The sequence below is a fragment of the Eleginops maclovinus genome, chromosome 22 (assembly GCF_036324505.1).
Source record: "Eleginops maclovinus isolate JMC-PN-2008 ecotype Puerto Natales chromosome 22, JC_Emac_rtc_rv5, whole genome shotgun sequence".
In the NCBI taxonomy this organism is placed as follows: Eukaryota; Metazoa; Chordata; class Actinopteri; order Perciformes; family Eleginopidae; genus Eleginops; species Eleginops maclovinus.
Window position 1 is genome coordinate 14,097,865 of NC_086370.1, and position 21,238 is coordinate 14,119,102.

The following is a 21,238-nucleotide window of genomic DNA, read 5'->3' on the forward strand; positions in this document are numbered from 1 at the left end:
CAGCAGAGGCCGCGATGAGGAAATGATCTCTGATTGGTTACGATGGTCAAGTCCTACTCAGGCTATTGGGTGATAGACCTGCCACTCATGAGAGGGAAAACTTCAGTTGACATTAACTATGGCTACATGCAGCCTGCATTTGGGAAAGCGATCAAAGCTATAGGTCACTGCAGGTCATCCATAACGACATTTCTTAACTACATAACTTAATCAGTTTTATTTGTTTACATTTGATGTGTCACTTAATGCTACTTTTATAGTCTTATTTTCAGTGTTGTGAAATACAGATTTTAAAGTTTACATAAAAAACACATAGAAACCAATGTAGAAGCAGTATCTCTCCACAGGATAATAATAATTGTAATCCAGGAATTATTGAACTATAATTTTTCAACAGAATTATTCAACGGATATACAGTATGTGCTGTTGAATACTTATAGTTTGGTGATAGCTTATGTAAATGTCCACCTGTGATTCAGCCCACTGCTATTCACACTGCTTAGCCCACTGATATACACTGATGGCCTATTTTGACTGCACATATACAGTGATGGTTTTACAAATATGTAGAAACAAATTGTTCATCAGAAAATCTACTCTGTGATCGAGATTTAAATGCAAAGTACTTTATTGTCTGTATACTTTATTAAAATAGTACGGGATGTTGATCAATGTTAGAAATTAATGCTAAAATTGGTAAAAATAACATGTTCTAATGTATTAATAAACAAACAGCACATCATGGTGAAATGTAGAATGTGAAGTGTCTTGGTGTGGTTTTGATCAGTGTAGGGCTGCATACTTATATACAAAAGATAATCTAACAACAGCATACAAATATGCCAATCGCAATTTGCTTGTAATTTTACTTCAACAATGTATGAATTTGAACAACTATTGGTCCTTTATTTTCTGTCGATGAAGTGACAGAGTCGTTGTTTCATCACTACATCAGTGTTCACAATACATTACACAGACACACACATTACACCTCAGAAAACATGTCTTTTTGTCATTGCTTTTTTTTCAGGACACGTGCAGCAGGATCTTTAAAAAAAACACACCTTTTATGATGTTATATAAGATAGCATCTTGTATTTTAAAACAAGGAATTCTCAAAGCTTTCAGATAACTTCTTAAAGTCTTAAATCATCACCAGTTAACCTCTCCTCCTGGAGGAAAACAGATATCTTTTTTCCCCCCAGAAAATGTTGTAATTGTGTTTTGGTGCGGCACTGTTATAACATTATTGAATTTTCTCCTTTATTGCCTGGGAGAGCCTTCAAGGGTTGTAGTGTTGAATTTCTGCCGACAAAGGGGAATGAAGTGTTAATTTCTGCTTACAAGAACAAAATCTCCTGCTTCTGATCTAGTTATGGTTGATTGGCTGTTGTCCGCAGACGTTCCTTAAAGGAAAACCAAGCAGAGAGGATATCAGCATCAATCTCTTCCCTGAAGCTAATGCTACTCTAATACACCAAGGGAGAGGCATGTTAGGTCTAGCGGGAAACTCTAGATCACCATAACACCTCATTTAATTCCCTCCACCAAGAGAGTGCACAGACTATATAAACCTCAGGAATTATTTTACACTGTCTAAGCAAAACATAGTCAAAAATCCACATTATATGATACGATAACTCAATTCTATTCTGCTGTGTTTAGTTGTTTTTGTACCAGTTAACATATTTCCTTTGTTAGATATCTGGCTCTGTCTATTCCCTGCTGCTCAGGCCTGAGATGATAAATGGCCTCTTATCTTATTAATGCATGGTAAGTGAACCACTAGGCCAATAAGACATCTTCAACAGCAGCACTAAGAAACCCTTCTTTGTTAAGAGCTCTTCTTAATACTCTTAAGGTGGGTCCTTACTGTGAGATAACTCGAGCCCAACCCCAAACCAGCTAAAAGAAGGTGGCTTTATTTGCCCCTTTTGATTGGTATGTATTTTTTCCCATATATATTATGTGTAAAATCAAAGACTTTAACAAACAATTTATATATGCTCTTTGGAATCTTACATGCAAATATTTTAGTCCTATGGTATTCTGACAAGCTGTAGATTTCTCATATAACATATCAGTATATTCCCAAGATCTGGAAAGAGTGTTAAAGAAAGTCTGACAACTATGTAATACAGTATATTGAGGTATGGCTATTTGTTCTTAAACCGATGCTCGCTTGAGCATTATTTTACACTATAGCTACAATACAAATATAATGTGAAATTAATAAATACGAGTTTAGTGAAATCACTGTTTCGTAGTGATGCAACTTTGAAGTGTCTTTTTTCTTGAAAAACAACAACATTAAGGGGCTTTATGGCTGGATTAAGTGAAACAACTATGCCACCAAGTGGACAACTGAATGATGACAGGCTGATGGATCAATTGGATGTATTGATGAACAGCTTTAATTAATTCAGTTAATATAATCAAATTGCAACATATTATTATAGGCTAAGCATCTAGTACTTTATGATATTTTTAAATTAGCTTCACCTCCCAACTACAATATTCAATATCTAAATATGTACACATTACTGCATCATTACTTCGGTAATACATGTACTTGGGCACTTGAAGCCCCTTACTCCAGACCGGTTTAATGCGTGACTTGGGGTTGGACAGGAAACCCGGATCTACTCCCACAGCTGCAGGAGAAAATGGGAGGGACTGAAGTTGGATCTTGCCTAAAACCTTTGCTATGGCCGCACCGGTGATGTGGACTGATCGAGGACGTTGGGCTGCGGCTGTTGTGGGGACTGTGACCAGATCCAGATCCAGATCAAGTCAGGCCGCTTTAAAATCCCAGTACGACGCTCTGGTCATTGGGGGAGGTGAGAACTTTCGACTGTTTGGGGGGGGGTGGGGGGGTAATGTGCAGACAACACAGTGGTTATGCTACAATAATAAGAACCCAACGACCTTTTGCATTGTACATCGTGTCAGCTGAGTTTGCACATTTTTCTATGAAGTATTTATCTCTTGATTGTACAAACGAATTTACCAGTCTGAAAAAAAGGCTTTTTTTCAAGTTTTTTTTTAATTTTTTTAGCTTTTGCAAGTTTTAACTCAACTTTCAACTTTGGACTCATTGTGCTTGGCCGTAAAAAGTCATGGAGAGCCGTTTGCATACTTACACATAAACTTAACACACTTGAATAGTCAATGAAGCTTTATTTAAGAGTTTTTCTATGGGGAATTTGCATTTCAATGAGAACTGTCTGATAAATATCATATTTCATTGCAGGACACAATGGACTGGTTGCAGTGAGTTACTGCATGTCTTTCACAACACCTACAATATGCTGCAATACATTATATGGCACAGCAAACTTTTCCCTTCTGCCGGTTATTGTGTGTGTGTAGGCTGCCTATCTGCAGAAAGGAGGACTGAAGACAGCAGTCCTGGAGCGCAGACATGTGTTGGGAGGAGCAGCTGTTACAGAAGAACTCTTTCCCGGTATGGTGGATGTCACATAGGGTCATTTCACTGAAGTTAAAATAAAAAAACAAACAAGACCTATTTCCTTGCATAGGCCTTTTTTATATCCTAATGCACAGGTGCTTCATACTAGAACAATCTTTACTTCATTTGAATACTATACAAAGTGGGTTCTATGGCTTATCCAGATTAACAGATGCGCACACATACACACTCATACACACACAAACACACACACACCCATACAAAAAAAAGGGCTTGAATAAACCCCAGATACACACTTAAGTGTATTATTTCCTACACTGTTAATACGTGTTCTATTAAGTCATTGTTCAAAGCAATGTACATGTTGTCCTTGTTACATTATTAATACTCTTCTGTGCAGGGTTCCACTTCTCCAGGTGTTCCTATCTGCTCAGTTTATTACGACCCCACATTACAGCAGAATTGGAGCTTAAGGTAAACAAAGCAAAGTTTAGATTTAGATGTATTGTCCCCAGGGGAAAATTCTTTTTCACAGCACTGTGCACAGTATACATACGATATACAAACAACAAACCATAACATAATTGTAACATTCATGAATTCAGCTCATTTTGGAAAAGGGTTAAAGGAGTCAGTTTTCATAATGTTTGCATATTTTCTTAAGAAACATGGGCTGAAGGTGTATATGAGGGACCCCCATGCTTACACTCCCATGTTGGAAGATGGGGTCAACGGGGCCCCACCAAGGTCTCTCACCCTGGGTGCAGATCTGGCCATGAATCAGAGGGAGATTGGCAAGTTCTCACAGAAGGACGCTAAGGTGATTAGACTTTGACGATAACCAGTAACCTGTTGACTGCATTACGAATCTTTCTGCATTCAACACTTTAGCATGCATCTATTGTCACAGCAGTAACTGAAATACGTATTCACTGTCTCTATTTTCACATACTTGCCCACATGCGTTCACCCTCGTCTTCATTTTGACATGTTTCCCAGGCCTTTCCAGAATTTGTTGCACACCTTGAGAAGCTAGCAGCAGCAATCCACCCTCTCCTGGATGCTCCTCCCGTAGACATCCCAGGTGTTACCACTGGATCACTAAGGAAGAGGCTGGCTGCAGCTAAAACACTTAAGCCTATTGTCAAATGCGGTGCGTTGGTGAATGCATGTTTGGGAAATATTTTCAATGCCAGACAGGCAAGTTCAAATTCAGCTACTACTCATATTGTTTTTCAGTAAATGACTCATACTTTTATGTTATTCTTATTTAAAGGCATGAAACTTGGCAGAAATATTCCAGACTTTTATGAGATCATTACTGCACCAATAATGAAGGTTTGATTTGGCTTACACTAACAGTCACCTTTATTACTATTTTCAGTTGACAACATGGTTGCTAACTTGTGTTTTGTGTCTTAGATCCTCAATCGGTGGTTTGAGTCTGAGCCACTGAGAGCAACACTGGCTACTGATGCTGTGATAGGAGCCATGACAAGTCCTAGTAGTCCTGGTAGTGGGTGAGACACATTTTAGGACATCCCATGGCACACAAACACTTTTAACTACATTTTAACTGCATTAAATGAAACACTGACCTTGTCTTGAAGGTATGTGCTCCTGCACCATGTGATGGGAGAGTTAGAGAAGGAGATGGGAGCATGGGGTTATGTGGAGGGAGGCATGGGAGGCGTGTCTAAGGCTATTGCCAGCTCTGCTCGATCCTATGGTGTAGACATTTTCACTGAGAAGGTAAGATGACTTTGACTATTCTATATGCAGGCTTTGATGCAGTTTATTTTGTGTAAAATTGTAGCACTGTATTTTCATCGTTATGCATAAACATGTGTTTCATTGGCAGGATGTAGGACAGGTCCTGGTGGGTTCAGATGGTGCTGCCAAGGGCGTGGTGCTGAAGGATGGCACAGAGATCCACAGTAAAGTCGTTTTGTCAAATGCTACCCCATATGTTACCTTCAAAAACCTCACACCACAGGTAATACAGAGAAAAAACACAACATATTACTCTGCAGCAGGCGTTTTTTATTCTGACTTCCTGTCTTCCACATAGGAGGCTCTATCTCCAAAGTTCCTCAAAGCCGTAGATCAGATAGACTACACTTCACCTGTGACCAAGATTAATGGTAAATCAGTTTCTGTTATACTGAGAGTGAGCTTGTGCAAAAAATAATAAGCTGGTAGTTGTTGTGTTTTGTGTGTGTGCTGAGCCACTACACACATAATTTGAAAGCCACATAGAAATGGGCACTTGTAAGGCAGACTTGGCTCTAAGTCACAAAAATATGTAGTGCATTAAGAGGAATCAGCTATAAGTCATCCATTATAATATTATACCAGTGTAAGATTGTGTCACTGCCTAAGCTCTTTGGAATCTAAGGACATGTTTCAAGTTTGGGGTATTATAAAACAGTGTACAGCACACATAACTAAGATCTTTAGAGCTCCTCAGCTTCCTGTGTGGTGCTGTTTGTAGCTCCTGCTTGTTGATCACAGCAGAGCAAGAGCTGTAGGGTTTATAATAGGAAGTGGTGACTCCCAGATGATTCTGCAGAGTGCATTGCTTCTTAGAGTTAATGATAGTCTGTTCTTTTTATAGAATCTATTTTAACAGTCTTAGATTTACCAGGTAACAGGTGCGGTATTACGTGCACTAATTTGCCCTAATAAACTTTAGCACACACTTGTAAATAAAGACCAATAATGACACATAATTTCTCTCAGACTCTCACTCAATTTTTTTTCCTTGCTGTGACATCTGTTTTACAGTGGCAGTGGACAAGCTACCAAACTTCCTAGCATCTCCCACTCCAGATAATATTCCTGGACCCCATCATCAGTGCTCCATCCATCTCAACTGTGAAAGTGTGGATCTACTGGAGAGTGCATACAAAGAGGCCATGAATGGACGTCCCTCATCAAGGTACAGCATTACACTCAAAGTAAAGTTTTCAACACATAACATTTTATCCTTATATGAGATTCAACAAACACCAATTAAATCTTCCTGCTGGTTAGCTGACCATGCATGCTAGAGATAGTACTGAAATTGAACATGACAGGTGTATACTTCAGAGTTATACACATGTAACTATTATATCATGTGCCGTGAGGTAGAATGTTTTCCACATATTTATGTAAGCATGACTCAACAAAGAACTGGATGAGGATGTTCAGATATCCTTATCTTGTAGATACCACTAAGCCTTCAATAAAAGGCTGTGGTCAGAGGTGGGAAGTAACTTTCCTCAAGTACAATTTTCAGATACTTGTACTTTACTTGAGTTTTTCCATTTTATGCTACTTTTACTTTTACTCCACTACAATTCAGAAGTATATATCGTGTAATTTTACTCATTTTGTACCTTTAGTTACTTTCCAGATTTTGATTAATAATGTGAAATATAAACAACACTTAAATAAGACTTTAGTTACACTTGGAGTGAATTCATAATCTACCCAGCAGTGTATACAGTAAGTAAAAATAGCTGCACCTTAACCAGCTTTGATGACACTTTAAAGCATCAATAATAATGATCAAAACTTATGATTCTGAAATGGACTTTTACTTTTGGTACTAAATATATTTTGAAGCTAATATTTTTGTACTTTTACTTGAGTAACATTTTGAATGCAGGACTTTTACTTGTAACAGTGTACTCCTACACTCTGGTACTTCTACTTTTACTGAAGTACAAGCCCTGAGTACTTCTGCCACTCTGGCTGTGGTCCTCTTAACCTATACAGATTCAAATCTAAAATATCAAAGATTCAAGGGTTTTATTGTCACATGCATAATAGCTTAGTGTAGGTTTTAGCAATAAAAGTCATAATTGCCGGGCCTCTTCAACAATGTAACATACAATACTTGAGGCAAAAAAATAAACAAGTAATACATTGCTGCAATAAAATACTGAAAGGGACATAATAGTGCAATTAAATCCAGGAATAGGAAAAATATGTGTAGAATAGAATAACATAATACGGAATGTAAAATGCAATGGTGTAAACTAGAACAAACACTTAACTATGTTATATTACATAAATGATAATCAATGAGGTTTAGCTCCCACAGTGTATCATTAAAAAACATCCAGAATTTTCTATAAACAACTCACCCAACCTTTACTCTCAAACCATATTACCTCATCATGCCACTCTGCTCCTGTAGACCCATGCTGGAGATGACCATCCCTTCAGTGTTGGATCCTACTCTGGCTCCCCCTGGCTGCCATGTGGTGTCACTGTTCACCCAGTACACCCCGTACCACATAGAGGGAAGGGAGTGGACTGACCAGGACAGAGAGGCCTACGCAGACACTGGTTTGAAAAACAGAACATTCCAGGAGTATTAGCATGCTGTGCTTAAACTGATATATATATATATATATATACATATATATAAATGTAATGATAGCAGAAATAGAAAGAACATGTTATTCCAAAATTCACATTTCCTGTTTTAAATGTTCAGAAAGTTTAAATATATCAAGTGAAATGTATACTTATTAACCTGTTTCAGTAAAATATCTGTGTCTGTTTATCTTTTCAGCATTTGACTGGGTGGAGAAATACGCCCCAGGGTTTAAAGACTCAGTGGTGGGCAGGGACATCCTGGCTCCACCTGACCTGGAGAGGATCTTTGGGCTCACAGGAGGGGTACATACAATACATACATTTAAGAGCTGAGCAGCACATTTGAATGTTGATTCACAGTTAATTTGCTTGACACATAGAACTGTCCACTGTATGAGGAAGTAATTTGCGTCCTCTGCAGTGTTCTCTCATTCACCAACGGCTCAGGGACAGACCTGTTGCATAAGCAGTTAATGGTTACAGACAGTGTAACCACAACCATTGAGTCAGTTTCAAAGTTCACAGCTCTAGTGTAAAGTGAAGGAAACTCTTGGATTAATGCATACAATTGTGTTGCCTTTCAACAAATTGTAACTTTGTAACCATAACAACATTACATATTTATAAAAAAGTAAATATTTGGTTTTTATCTTTACAGAATATCTTTCATGGATCAATGTCGCTGGACCAGCTCTACCTAGCACGACCTTTGCCCTCTCTCTCGGACTACCGCTCACCAATAAAAGGGCTGTATCTATGTGGCAGTAGCTGTCATCCAGGTTAGCTTTTAATGCCTTCACTGAATTATGAATCGCGAATGCAGCTGTTTTTCTGTGTTTTGTCAATGCTATGTTTTGTGGTGTCAGAAAAGCACAGCTGTGAACCTTTGGAACTTTGGATGAAATCTTATTCTCACTGCTTATGATAAAGAAATGCAGTCACTTTATGTCACGTTGCTCAGTAAATGTTTGTGATTCCCAACACAGAACCAGAGTGAATAATTATTGTCTAATTTATTAGCCTATTGTTTCTTTTAGGTGGTGGTGTGATGGGTTCTCCTGGATGGAACACAGCGGTCACTGTCCTGGCTGACATGAAACGTCGCTAAAACATGCAACGGGACCAGTGTGTGGTTATCTAATCAGTGTTGTCTACATCTGTGTTATCTGATTTTAAGCAATATGAGATTAATTTTAACACTCACTCCAACAGATATGCTCTTATCCATCCTATCATGCTTGTAAGGATATCTGAATATGAGAAAAAAGGGGCTCAATGATTGATTTGATTATACAACTGACATGAGATTAAAGAGAGAAACACTCCTGAAACACTAGTGAAATACTGCCACGTTAAATGTGTGAATTCGTCTAACTGAGCCAGTAGAGAATCTGTGAAATGTTAGAACAAAAATGAGACTTAAACGTTAATGTTATGATGGAATGAAGCAGAATGGGACTTTTCACAACTTTAAATAAATGAAAACAAATCAAAATGTTTCACTGGGTTAAATGATGCCTAAGTACACAGCATAAAAAAGCCATGATTCATTTTATTGTTTACACCTGTGCTTTCCTTACTGTGATCTGTAGCAATGTGATTGTAATTGAATGTGGCCTAATAGCGTTTCTTTAAGTGTAGTACTTAACAAAAGGCATACCCTTTATAGGTATTTTACTGATTTTACTGGGTTAGTTCAAAGATCGATGGGCCTATAATTATGCATGGGTGACCTACCCGGCTTTTCCTCTTAACTCTCTCTGGAAGACCCCAAAACAATTATGTCAAAGCTTCATTGTTGACCTATTGGCAGTCAATAAATGTGGTTTTACAAAAACAAAGTTTAAAAAAATACTTCTGTACTCAAACTCAACTTTGTACGCAGGGTCAAGACACACTACTCCAGACAGTGTATATGTACTAGTATATTGTTCAGCAACGTGATTTATATATTTTTGGATACGTTTGACATGACACACACAGACAGTATCACAAAAATTATATAAAATACAGTCATTAGGGCTGTAAATGACAAGACCAGGAATAAAAAAACGCAAACTGCCATTACAAAATACCAGAAAATTACAACAATGCAAGTTAAATTGAGAATAGCCAAAGGCAGGCAATGTGAAAAATAAATATAATAGAGAGCAATAACATTGACGATAAGTAAAGGTATGTTGGAATTAAAATGATGTCCTTACATTAATGAAAATGTTTAAAAAAAAAGAAAAAGTGATTTAAATAGGTAAGTAATAAGTAAGTAACACTAACTAATATCATATTATGACATTAAAATGTGTAACAATGGCATTAATACCGCTATTATTTGTATGAATAGCCTACTAATTAATAGTATAACAATTTGTTATCAACGATAAGATGCAAAAGTCATTGTTTAAGATGTTTTGATAAGATATGCACCTTTCAATAATCGATAGCGGGCACTGTGCCTTTAAGACGCTGCTCAGGGTGGACCCAGCGTCAAAAGCTCAGGAAGTGGACTAAACCACCAAAGATTCCCGCAGATTCAATATCGATGATTGTCCCAATGTTACAAATGTGGCCCAACTAACCTAAACATTTGTTTCAATACGTTTTGGTGGGATATTTGAGACGATAATGCTGGATGGTTGCACTCATGAAATTCACCAGAGATATATGCAGGCTGTTGGGACTCGGGAGCGGTAAGAAACGTCCCACTTTTAAAAAAACTTTCTAAACTCAACCACAAGTTAAAACCGATTCCGTAAGCGATTGTAAAGAGCCTGTCACAATGAAACTGCATATGATATAACTCGCGGTTTATTAAACCGTATATTTTTGGTAGTATTTCGCTATTGTCTTTGTCGCAAATTGAGTTCTTGGTCCAAACAATGAAAGTTTCCCTCTTGCCAGTTACACCCTAGCTTGCACCACTTCCAAGTTTGCGCAGTCGGTGCCATACAGTTGTTGCACTTATAATAGAAAACACACTTTTACAAGCGTTAACTTTCATGTATTCAGTAATAACATAACGTGTAATTCTATATGCTTTATATAGAGGGGATGTCCGTAAAAGGCCCAGACGAACACAGATTAGAAGCACATTCCCTGTTGCATGTTGGTATGATAACAATGCCTCAACTAGGTGGCAAAACCCTGTAGCCCGGAATTTGCGCAATGATACAAGTTGGCATAAAATGTGTCTTTAAATGTCATGTGCCTACACTTTGTTCCTCTTCTTGTTTGTCCCTCTGTGTTTAGTTCCTAGAAACGCAGGCTGTAAAGCAGGTTAGATTTTTTCAAACGCAGTTTAGCATCAATTAGTGATGATATATTTATATATTTTAAGTGTGTATCTAAATGTGTGTCTTCAAATGTAACTTTTTCAAAGTATTATTAGACAAAAAAAGGTTAGGTTGTATCACAGAGGAAACTGCGTTTATCTTTAAGCTATGAGGACAAGCTGTCAAAGTGTCATGTTGTATGCACTTTATTTAAGAAATACCTACAGTATGATTCACTGCATGGTACTATTTTAAGGTTGTGTAAACACATGGTCTTAGTCAGTTATCCTGTCACCTGATTTAGTTATTGTTTTCAGGTTACACTTTGCTTTCTCTTCCTTTCTCTAGAAAAGGTGTACTATATAATGATACACTGTTATTTTACATTCCTGTGGTAGGAGCTCACCTTTCCACTCAACACTAATTTAACCAGTGTCCTTGAAGGGGAGAAACAGAGACCCTTTTGTTGCTTTTGTCCACTGATCTCGGATCATTTATTTGATAGGAGGACATTCCATTAAAGCTAAGATTGAACAAAAAGCCTGATTCAGCTAGTGGGATGGAGCTGCGCTTAAGCAGTGGTTGTTTCTTGTCATTTGAGTAGTGAGCCAAACACGGACAGCTGAAATTCCTTTCACTTCCATGTATATTTTGAGACACTAACTCAACTAAGATGGTGGAATGGGCAACTTTATTAAAGCTATGGAAACTCAGTTTTACATGCAAATAAATATATTGGACTGTACATGGTAAGATTGTTTAGGTGATTGTGTATGTGGTCCCTAGCACTTTTTAGTATATAGAATCAGAATGAGGAGGATCAAGTGGCTTTTCTTCTTTTTCCTTTTTAAAATGAATTATGCTTGAAAAGTGAAACAGTACTGAGCATATTGAGAATTGCAATCACTCCCCTCAATGCCTCCCGAAACAACATGAGTCACATACCAAGTATGAATTTGTCACTGCTCTGGAAATCATTGCTGAACAAATGGAAACCTGACACCAAGCAGAATCCTGCATGGTGCAGTGTTTTGCTTTCTTTTGTCTTTTCATTGGGCCTTAATCAAATCCAGTGTTCTCGTTTGATCCGATCTTTGCCCTCTTACACAAACACACACATTCAAGGCAGTGGTTGTTTTCTATGATTGTTTTTGAGAAAGGATACAGTGTTCTTAAACAGCGTTGCCTAAGGCAGCTGTGAGTTGAATGTTGGGCCTGTGTCAGTGGAAACGCAAACATTTCTCTCGTAAGACCACAAAGAAACAAGTTCAGTCAACAAATCTGTGTGCGTTTTTGTTTCATGTTCTGCATTCCGGACTCGCTTCATTATAGAGCATTACATCATCCCACGTTTGGCTTTTTGTGGTTAGACTCAATTTTGAATGAGGAAGAAGCCATCCAGATCACCAATATTATTTTGGTTGACAGGTTAGGATGTATAAAAAGCCCATGCGGCTTGCAGATGTTTAAATGTACATTAACTTACATCTTGTACAGAGCAATATGATAATGGATGATGGCTACCTTGATACATGTTACCATCTCATAGAACACAATGTATATAAATAATAAATTGCTATGCTAGCAACCATTTTGTTGATTCAAGCGTTTTCAACTTACACTAAAAAATTAAGACTGCTTGATTTTATTCTGAAGAGTTGATTTCCTGTGTATTTTACCAACAGGCCCCCCTGTCCAGCAGCCGGAGGAGCAGATGGACTGTGGTGCCGCAACCTCTGACCCTAGTGATGATGCCGCTTTGTCACAGGTAAACAAATGGTGACACATCATGGTTAGTGCTGCCAGGGTGAAGGCCCAATGTGCAATGTTCAATTGAATGTGTCTTTGTAAAGGATACATTAAATGGAGAGGAGGATCTGAGTGAGGAGGAGAAGGTCAGACGAAGGGCAGAGCGACGCAAAGCCAAGAGGAAGGTTAGCCCACAAATCCTTACAACCCTTAAACATGCTACTGGTTGCACTTGTAATACGTCTATTATGTTATGAATGATAAAGTTAAGGGCATTTTCTTATGTGTCGAGTACTGCATCTGTTTCAGCGCCGTCGAAAACGTAAGAAGCAGGAGCAGGTGAAGCCTAATGAGAGTGCTGAACGGGTAATTATCACGCTGTTCCTCGAGGGAATGCACTGTACGTTTGTCTTCACTGTGGATGACTTGATATTTATATGATCCTACACATAAGGACGATGAAGACGAGGATGGGGGTGCAGAATCTGAACTGGATGACAGCGATTCAGAAGCAGAAGTTGGTGCTGAAGAGGAGAAAGAAGGAGTGCAGGAAGAGGAGAAAAATAACACAAAATCAGCTGCGTCACAAAAGAACGTCGGCATTCCTGTCATGGCTCCTTCGGGACTTAAAGAACAACTGAAGATCCAAGGCCGACCTGCTGAAGAGGTAGGAGAACTATACTTGAGTATAATGCCTGCATCTAGTTAATGTTCAGTATGAGAGTTCACGTGCGCCCCCATTGAACACCAATGTGTGACTTTCTGTGTGCATCAGGAGCCCGAGTGGGATGTGAGCAGTGCCTTTGTTGCTAATGCTGCTAGCCATATCAAACCCAAAGGATCAAGTCGCAAGTCCAAAGAAAACAAGGAGAACGAGACCAGGAGAGAGGTGAATAAATGCTAATAGATAATGTTAGTTGAGAAGGCAGTCATAAATTACCCGTTTTTCTTGTGGCTGCAGTATTTTCCTCTAGCAGGTCCAGAGTCCACTTTACTCGCATCAGACTTTGGACACAAAAGCCTTACAACAGTTGTTGTTATGTGTGCGTTTTGACCTACTATTTCTCAGCTGTATGAGGAAGCTTTAAGCATTTGTAGCTGCATACAACTAAAACACTCTTCTAAAAGCTGTTGTTTCTGCTGTTTAAATGTGTTTATTTATACTTTTTTCAAAATACACATAATACAATACATGTAGTATGTCTTTTCTACATCTCAATTGAAAAGGGAAATCAAATCAGAAGGCTGTTTTGAAAATATAGTACATTTTCACAGCTGTGAATAAAACTGCCAAAAATAATATTTTTCTTATAGACAAATGGAACTGACACCATGACAAAGAAAAGCGCGTCGCTGACAGGTAATGGATTGTTTTTTAATAACAGTGTACCGAACCAGCCTCATTGGAAAGAGTACCTTGGCCTCAAAGACAAATTATTGATTACAACTTTTAGCAAGTATGTCAGCGTGCAGTAAGAGCTGCCAAGTCACCAGAGAATTATTTTCAAGTACTTTTTCTTCCTTGCAGAAAAAGGCATAAAACTGGTGCAAGAGGGGCAGTACACACAAGCTGCCAGTATGTTTACAGAAGCCATCAAATGTGATCCAAAGGATTACAGGTACACCATCTGTGATCATGGCTTGTTAATTACAAAATGAGTAAACATTTTAGGCGCATGTAACATGTTCCGTTTGCCTTACAGGTTCTTTGGGAATCGTTCCTATTGCTATTACTGCTTGGAGCAGTACCCTCAGGCCTTGGCAGACGCTGAACGCTCCATTCAGCTGGCCTCAGACTGGCCCAAAGGATACTTCCGTAAGGGCAGTGCTCTAATGGGCATGAAGGTGAATTAAAGCTTGTAATTAAAGAAATATGTGCTGAATAGCTTTACACTTCTAGTGAGACAGGATTAGCCTTTACTTATACATTTTTGTGGGTCTTTGTGTGCGTTGTAGCGGTACAGTGAGGCAGAGAAGGCCATGGAGCAGGTGCTGAAACTGGACAAAGACTGTGAGGAGGCTGTCAATGACCTCTTTAACTGCAAAGTGCTCCAGTTAATGGTAAGTACCCCCGCACACTTGGTGGCAAAGGTGTTTCCTGTTAGCTCGGTAACTTCCTCAGTACTTTCTATTTCAACGAAACAACCGTTTGTTATTTAATTAGTCTACTTGTTCCTTTTAACTGTAACTTGTGACTTTTGTTCATTCTTTTTTCAGGAGCTTGGTTTTGAAGAAATGCAAAGTGTTTTACTGCTGGAAAAATCTTCGACTGTGCAGGCTGTTCTGGCCTCTTGTTCTGACGCCTCCAGAGGTAAGATAAATGTAGATTTAAAAAAAAATGTGACTTGTTTTTCCTCTGTCTTCCAATGGAGAGCAGTAATGTAAAAAGTAATTGGCTTTTGTTAAAATCCCACAGCCTTTTTACTTGTATTGATGAAGCTCTTTTTGTTTTGCAGCTGGGGGCCAAGAGGTTTTGCAACCAGGGTAGGTGACTATTTGTTTTTCCAATCACAGCTACAGTTCACAGGGGTTAGCCGCTTCTGTTGTGGCTAGAATGTATTTATTTTATCAAAGTTTCTACGAATTCTTTATCTGAAATGTGATTTTATTGCTTTTAGTAACATTTTATTTCTTTGTCTTTTCTTTAGAAGCCCTTGCCCGTCTCTGTGGGTGGGAAATGTGACCACTGAGCTAACTGAGAAACACCTTTGGGACCTTTTTAAAATGTATGACACTACTAGTTCACTAAAATATGTTATATTTACTACATTCTTGACTTAAAATCTGAACCGGTTCTTAATGAGCACAAAATCGATTTCTTATTTAATAATGGGACATTTAAACAAGCCTGTGTGTGTCAAACCAATGTGGTTATTGACAGTTTTGTTTACTTTGCATTTTAGGTTTGGTGAGATAGAGAGTATCCGAGTTCTGCATGAGAGATTCTGTGCCTTTGTCAACTTCAAGAATGCAAACATGGCAGCTCGTGCCATGGAGAAACTAAATGTAAGGATTTATTTGGCTCTACTTTTTCAATATTGTGTCAGTATTTAAAGAACATTGTTAGGGACTTAAAGTGTATGCTTCCTCTCACAGGGTCATTGTATTGAGAACACACGTTTAGTCGTGCGCTACCCTGACCGGCGCACTCAGAAGGTCCTTCCCATCCCACTAAAGACCTGTCTGCCTGTCACACAGCAGGCAGAAGCAGCGGCAGGGTGAGAAGCTCTCCATCACTGAAACCATAAATTAGAAATGCAGTTCTAATCGATTTTATACCTAATATGCTTTCTGTGTTTATTTTCTCTATGACATCTTCCTGTCGGCCCAGACCTCGACGACGGGGCCCAGTGAACGGAGACGAGTGTTACTTCTGGCGAACCACCGGCTGCCATTTTGGGGACAAATGTCGCTACAAACACATTCCTGATCAGAAAGGCAAGGACAGGAAGCCCTGGCAGCCGTGAACTCAGCTTACTCTCTGCCTCAGTATTGTGCAGGAAACTGGGATGCACAGACTGAGCCAAAGGAGCCGGTACTGACAGGACCAGTTTCTCTGGGCTCAAATATTTTCTGTAGGAGAACGGACCAGAATAGTGAAAAGGATCAGAGCCAGCACCCAGGCTCAAAGGCAGAGATAGTCACACAATGCCAAATGAATGCAAGTATTAAGGTTTTTATCTGATCTAAAGACTTTACTCAACAATATTTCTCGACAGTACAAATTCAATTAGAAGGTAGCCTCAAATTGACCTGGTGTAGTTTTTGTTAGGAATAAAAACCTTTGTATTAGCAGCCTTAAACAGCACATGTTGACCTGTTCCAGCTTTAAGGGATACGACCGAACCTCACAGGCATACAACCTAAGGAGGAAGTGAAACCGTCATGTACAGTAGATACAAAAGAACTTTTAAGGGCCTTGGTTCCTCAGATGATTCTGGGATCCTTCCTTCTTTGTCGTCACACCTCCTTATTTTTAAGTACAGTAACTCAACCAATTATTTAACTTGCAGTTTGTTTCATCAGTTATGGTTTATCAATAGCCAACAACGTTTCCCACTTGGTGTTCCTCTCTCAATTTCAGCACATTGTTGGTCAGACCAAAGACTTACCAACAGATGTACTAGACATGTCAGTAGCTCTTCTATGCAGATGTGGTTCTTTAAGCAAAAAAAACTAGACAGAGAGAGACAGTTTATAATGTGCTATGTAGCCTTGGTTAAGAGGTGCATACATGGGTAAATAGACATAAGAAAACCAAAATGTATTTTATTGCAAACATAAGGTGTATATTTCACTTTATCTATTGGCTTCCCTTTTCTTTAAAGATTGAATACACACTCGCATGTCAGTTTAGATGTCTGTGCCTGTTATGAAGATGGAGGACTGAATTTATAACCCTACTTGTATGGCGTTGAATTAGTGTAGAACACATGACCACTTAATGTCTATGCAAAAGTAACGTGCCAACTTGGGTGTCAATTCTGTGTCTTAGACATACAAACACTTACTAAATGTCTAGAGCAATGTCATTGATTAACAAGTTCATACAACAAAACAGTGCCTTACAAAAAGAAATGTCTGGTCATGTGTAACATGATCCACTTACAGAACTTTTGAATCCTGAGAAGCAGTGTTTTTGACCTAAGGGACTCTATTTCAGTATTTCAGTGAACCAAAGAGTGCTATGTCTGATGGCTCTGCACTGAAACAGTCTGTTCTTTCATAGGTGTCAACACTAGGCAGTGCATTCAAACCCATTAGCATGTCTGTATCATCCACTAGATAACAATAACAGCTGGTTAAAGTCAACACTACGTTCACTAGTAAATTATGCACAGCATAGTTAGAGTATTTATTTCCCTATTTATACAGAAGTTTGTTTTTCTTTTCCTTTTTTACAACATAACTTGCTGGCTGGATACAGCCTTCCATTTACTGGCCTTTTAGTAATTTGAAAGGTCTTGTGTTCTTTATGGCTTTAAAAGGCAAACATTATTAAGAAACCCTTGGTGTCACACAATCACATGCTGCACTTCTGCTTTTATTGTTGCTGATACTTGTGAAAAAGGAATTGAACCCAAAACCTTAAGTCTGCACTTGATTTAACCAACATGCTAATGTTTTTGTGACTGGTGCTGTTAACTCTGGTTGTGCAGTGAATTTAATTTTGCAGACTTACAATGCATTCAATGTTACAAAAGCATCATTTAATTTCATCTTGTAGACATTTCAAGATTGTAGAGAAGATTTCTTGGGTTTATTTGAGCTATTTTGTATGTTTTTTTTAGGCTTTTAACCTTTTTTCAAATTATTTCAGGAAAAATGCAATTTGAATCACGATGTAAACATTAATAACCAGAGCACTGCAATCTTGTTAATCTTCCAAATATTTTGTATTATCATTACTGCACTGCAAAAAAAGAGTCTTTTATATTTAATAAATGTATTTGAACCATCTTTTTACTGAGTCTCTTAATAAGTAATTGCACCAACTTTGAGAGAAAGGTCTGAGGTATGCCTTTTATCTAATATGTCAGGAACATGAACAACTCTCTGCCAGTGGTGTGTGGTTTTCCTGCCTTCCACAAGGCGGCAGTGTTGTACATGAAAGGTTTGAACAGAAATATGTCACCAACTTAACAAGCTTATGCGATGCATACACATTCATGTTTTTTGATCTCTAGGAACCAAATGTTGGCTCTAACTCATTCCTGATGCTGAAACCCCTGCAGTAGTCAATCAAAGCAGTCCAGGCTGGTGTGGGGGGGAATATGGTAACCCTGTCATCACTAGTCGGCCAGGATGAAAGTTGCATTAGAGTATCTTTAACCGCTAAAACCAAGGGGAAATGGAGACATGACTGTGGGAAAAGCAACCGTTATCCCACAGATTATATCTTGAATAGAGTAACTAAAGCCTTATACCACCTGCAAATGCATATGCAAGTGTGAGAGCACGATGCTGCAAAATTAGAGGGGGCACTCTTCATAGCAAGTTTACTCAAAAACAGCCGTATACAGCTTTCCAACGTTTAAAATAACCCATTAAGGAAAGAAATGTGTTGCAAATGAGAGATGCAATTAGGTTGATGAGTTGATATCTTGGCCTCTACTGCTTTAATTGTGTCCTTTCTTTTTTAAATTCCCCTGATTAGGGAAAAGTGTAATAATAAATGTAAAATTGCATGCATTAAAAAAGAGAATATTTTGTTTTCAGTTAAATATTTTCAACCAATAAATATGGGATCAAAGTGTTAAGTTATAATTAAATATGTCTTGTAATTTAACCCAATCAATAACATTTTCACCTCATAGTCAAATTTAAGTGCACCTTGGGGTTAAGACCAAAATGGCCTTTGATGCTAAAACTAATGACATCAACCCTTTACGCACTGCTCTGTGCCTGCTGAGCCCTTAAACCTGAGCGGCGTATTCTCTACCTTATGTGCCTACAGGCTAAGTAAAAGCATTATAAAAGCCCAGAGAGACGGCGGTGGGGGTGAGCCTGAGGAGGTGCTGTCCTTTGAAAAGGCACTTGTTTATTGTTGGAGAGCATGTATTTATTTCATGCCTCCACAGATTGTGGGTAAGGGCAGAGCCTGCTTGGTCGGCGTAATTAGAGAGGTGGAGAGTGAGAGAAAGAGAGAGGCAGTGAGAAAGAAAGAAAGAAAGAGAGAGAGCTCTCGGCCCTGTGAGCCCTCCAAGAGCCTTGTAATGCACTCTCACTGGGACACACACACACACACACACACACACACACACTCTCACTGGCACACACGCACGCAAGCACACACACACACACACACACACACACACACACACACACACACACACACACACACACACTGAGCTGTTAAATATTGGCACACACGCAGGGACACCTGTCTAGTCTAGTTTAATTAGTCTGATATACAACAGTGCATCACAAGTTATAATTGAAAAATGTCACACACATCAATGATAATTATATTTTTAACCTTAGCACCCTCCTTTCCTTTTTTTGTCTCTCTTTACTTCCCTGTCGGCCTTGTAGATCCCTCTGATTTGGCCCCGCTAATAGGGGGTCTGTTCTTCCTGTTCGGGTTTACCAGTCAGGGAGGGACCACCATCCTGCCACCCAGTCGCACCAGCACTCCGCACACAAACATCTCAATTACAGCTTCAAAGTTTACATGTGTGCACACAAATACACATATATGTAAGGTGACTTTTTTCTTTTCACCCCATTGGGGCTCTGCATACATTTTTTTTTTTTTACGGGTTTTGGTTGGTGTTTCCTTTCCTACCTCCCCTGTCATGATTGTAATTCTTCATGCCTAAGAATAAACCATGGTGCCTCAAAAGGTGCCCACTGAGGTTTACGTGAAAACAGGGAGTTTATCAACACAACACCCAGAAGCTAAAGATGTCCATGTAGCTAAATGTATCCAACATCATCCAAAAATGAATCAAAAAACAAATAAACAAGTTTCCAACATCTAGGAAGGCCTTAGTAGACATCTGCAGGAAGTCTAAATCGGATCAGGACAGAGCCCTTAAGTGACCCCGGCTAGAAAGCCATAAAAAAAATACGTTTCCCTCATTTTTTATCCAGACCTATATGGATGACTCAAAGCTTTATGCTGCTCTATGCCATGATGTTATGTTGGACTATAGTAACACACTCCTGGGCAGGGGTGGAATGGAGTATTCTCATCAGTCACGAGCACCATGGCTACGGTGAGGCTGAGCCTTTTTTAGATTTAGTGGTCTGCGGCAATCTCAACAAGGAAATATCTACCCTGCGGTATAGGGAGCTTCTTTAAGACACTTGGAGCTTGATGTTTGAAACTATTCTTGAACCAGAGCCTTTCCTGTTGGTTACATTTACACACGTTCACCCTGAAGTTTTGTAACACTGTGCGTGTGCAGTTGTGTACAGCATCTTCAACCTATCAGAGAAGAGGGATGTAAAGAGGCCCAATCAGGGACGAAACATTTGATTTGATTATGAAAATAAGTTTCATAATGTATGACGCTATTGTCTGCTTATCCATTTTATCCTGAAACGGATGACTCTTGATTTTGCTTGGTCTGATTTCTTAGACATTCACTGCCAGATTCATTTAACTGTGACAAAAGATTTAGAAGTTTCCTCACACATCTACACAAATGCAAAAAAACTACAGAATAAGTTAAAATGTTAGTGGAAGGAATTCACCACTCTATTTTTACATTTCATAGAAAGTGTTACGCAGGCAAGGTTGCAATGTAATAAACCGGCTTTACATTTAAGCCTTTGCATTAACCCTTCTATATGAGACCCTAGAAGGAAAAAGAGCATGAGAAGGGAGGGAGGGAGGGAGGGAGTGCAGGGAGGGATATAGGGAGAAGGAGGGCAGAAGGGAGGATTGACTAAGGAGAGCAGTTA

The 21,238-nt window shown here is 38.8% G+C and overlaps 2 protein-coding genes across 2 annotated transcripts; both read left to right on the plus strand.

Annotated features, from left to right (window-relative positions):
* Nucleotides 1-2,652: 2,652 nt before the first annotated feature.
* On the plus strand, nt 2,653-9,307 carry pyroxd2 (pyridine nucleotide-disulphide oxidoreductase domain 2). The gene is made up of 16 exons (XM_063874231.1): nt 2,653-2,841; nt 3,255-3,274; nt 3,374-3,467; nt 3,835-3,908; nt 4,099-4,254; nt 4,434-4,587; nt 4,711-4,772; nt 4,857-4,954; nt 5,045-5,186; nt 5,296-5,430; nt 5,506-5,578; nt 6,222-6,375; nt 7,624-7,775; nt 8,005-8,111; nt 8,467-8,587; nt 8,846-9,307. The coding sequence occupies exons 1-16, from the start codon at nt 2,709-2,711 to the stop codon at nt 8,914-8,916; spliced, it is 1,746 nt and encodes a 581-aa protein (XP_063730301.1). The 5' UTR covers nt 2,653-2,708; the 3' UTR covers nt 8,917-9,307.
* A 997-nt stretch (nt 9,308-10,304) lies between these two features.
* zgc:123010 (uncharacterized protein LOC641500 homolog) lies at nt 10,305-18,286 on the plus strand. Its single transcript, XM_063875133.1, has 16 exons — nt 10,305-10,495; nt 12,763-12,845; nt 12,931-13,011; nt 13,136-13,192; nt 13,281-13,493; nt 13,602-13,715; nt 14,141-14,186; nt 14,355-14,445; nt 14,530-14,671; nt 14,783-14,887; nt 15,044-15,137; nt 15,283-15,310; nt 15,475-15,552; nt 15,730-15,832; nt 15,923-16,044; nt 16,158-18,286. The coding sequence occupies exons 1-16, from the start codon at nt 10,438-10,440 to the stop codon at nt 16,291-16,293; spliced, it is 1,551 nt and encodes a 516-aa protein (XP_063731203.1). The 5' UTR covers nt 10,305-10,437; the 3' UTR covers nt 16,294-18,286.
* Nucleotides 18,287-21,238: the final 2,952 nt, after the last annotated feature.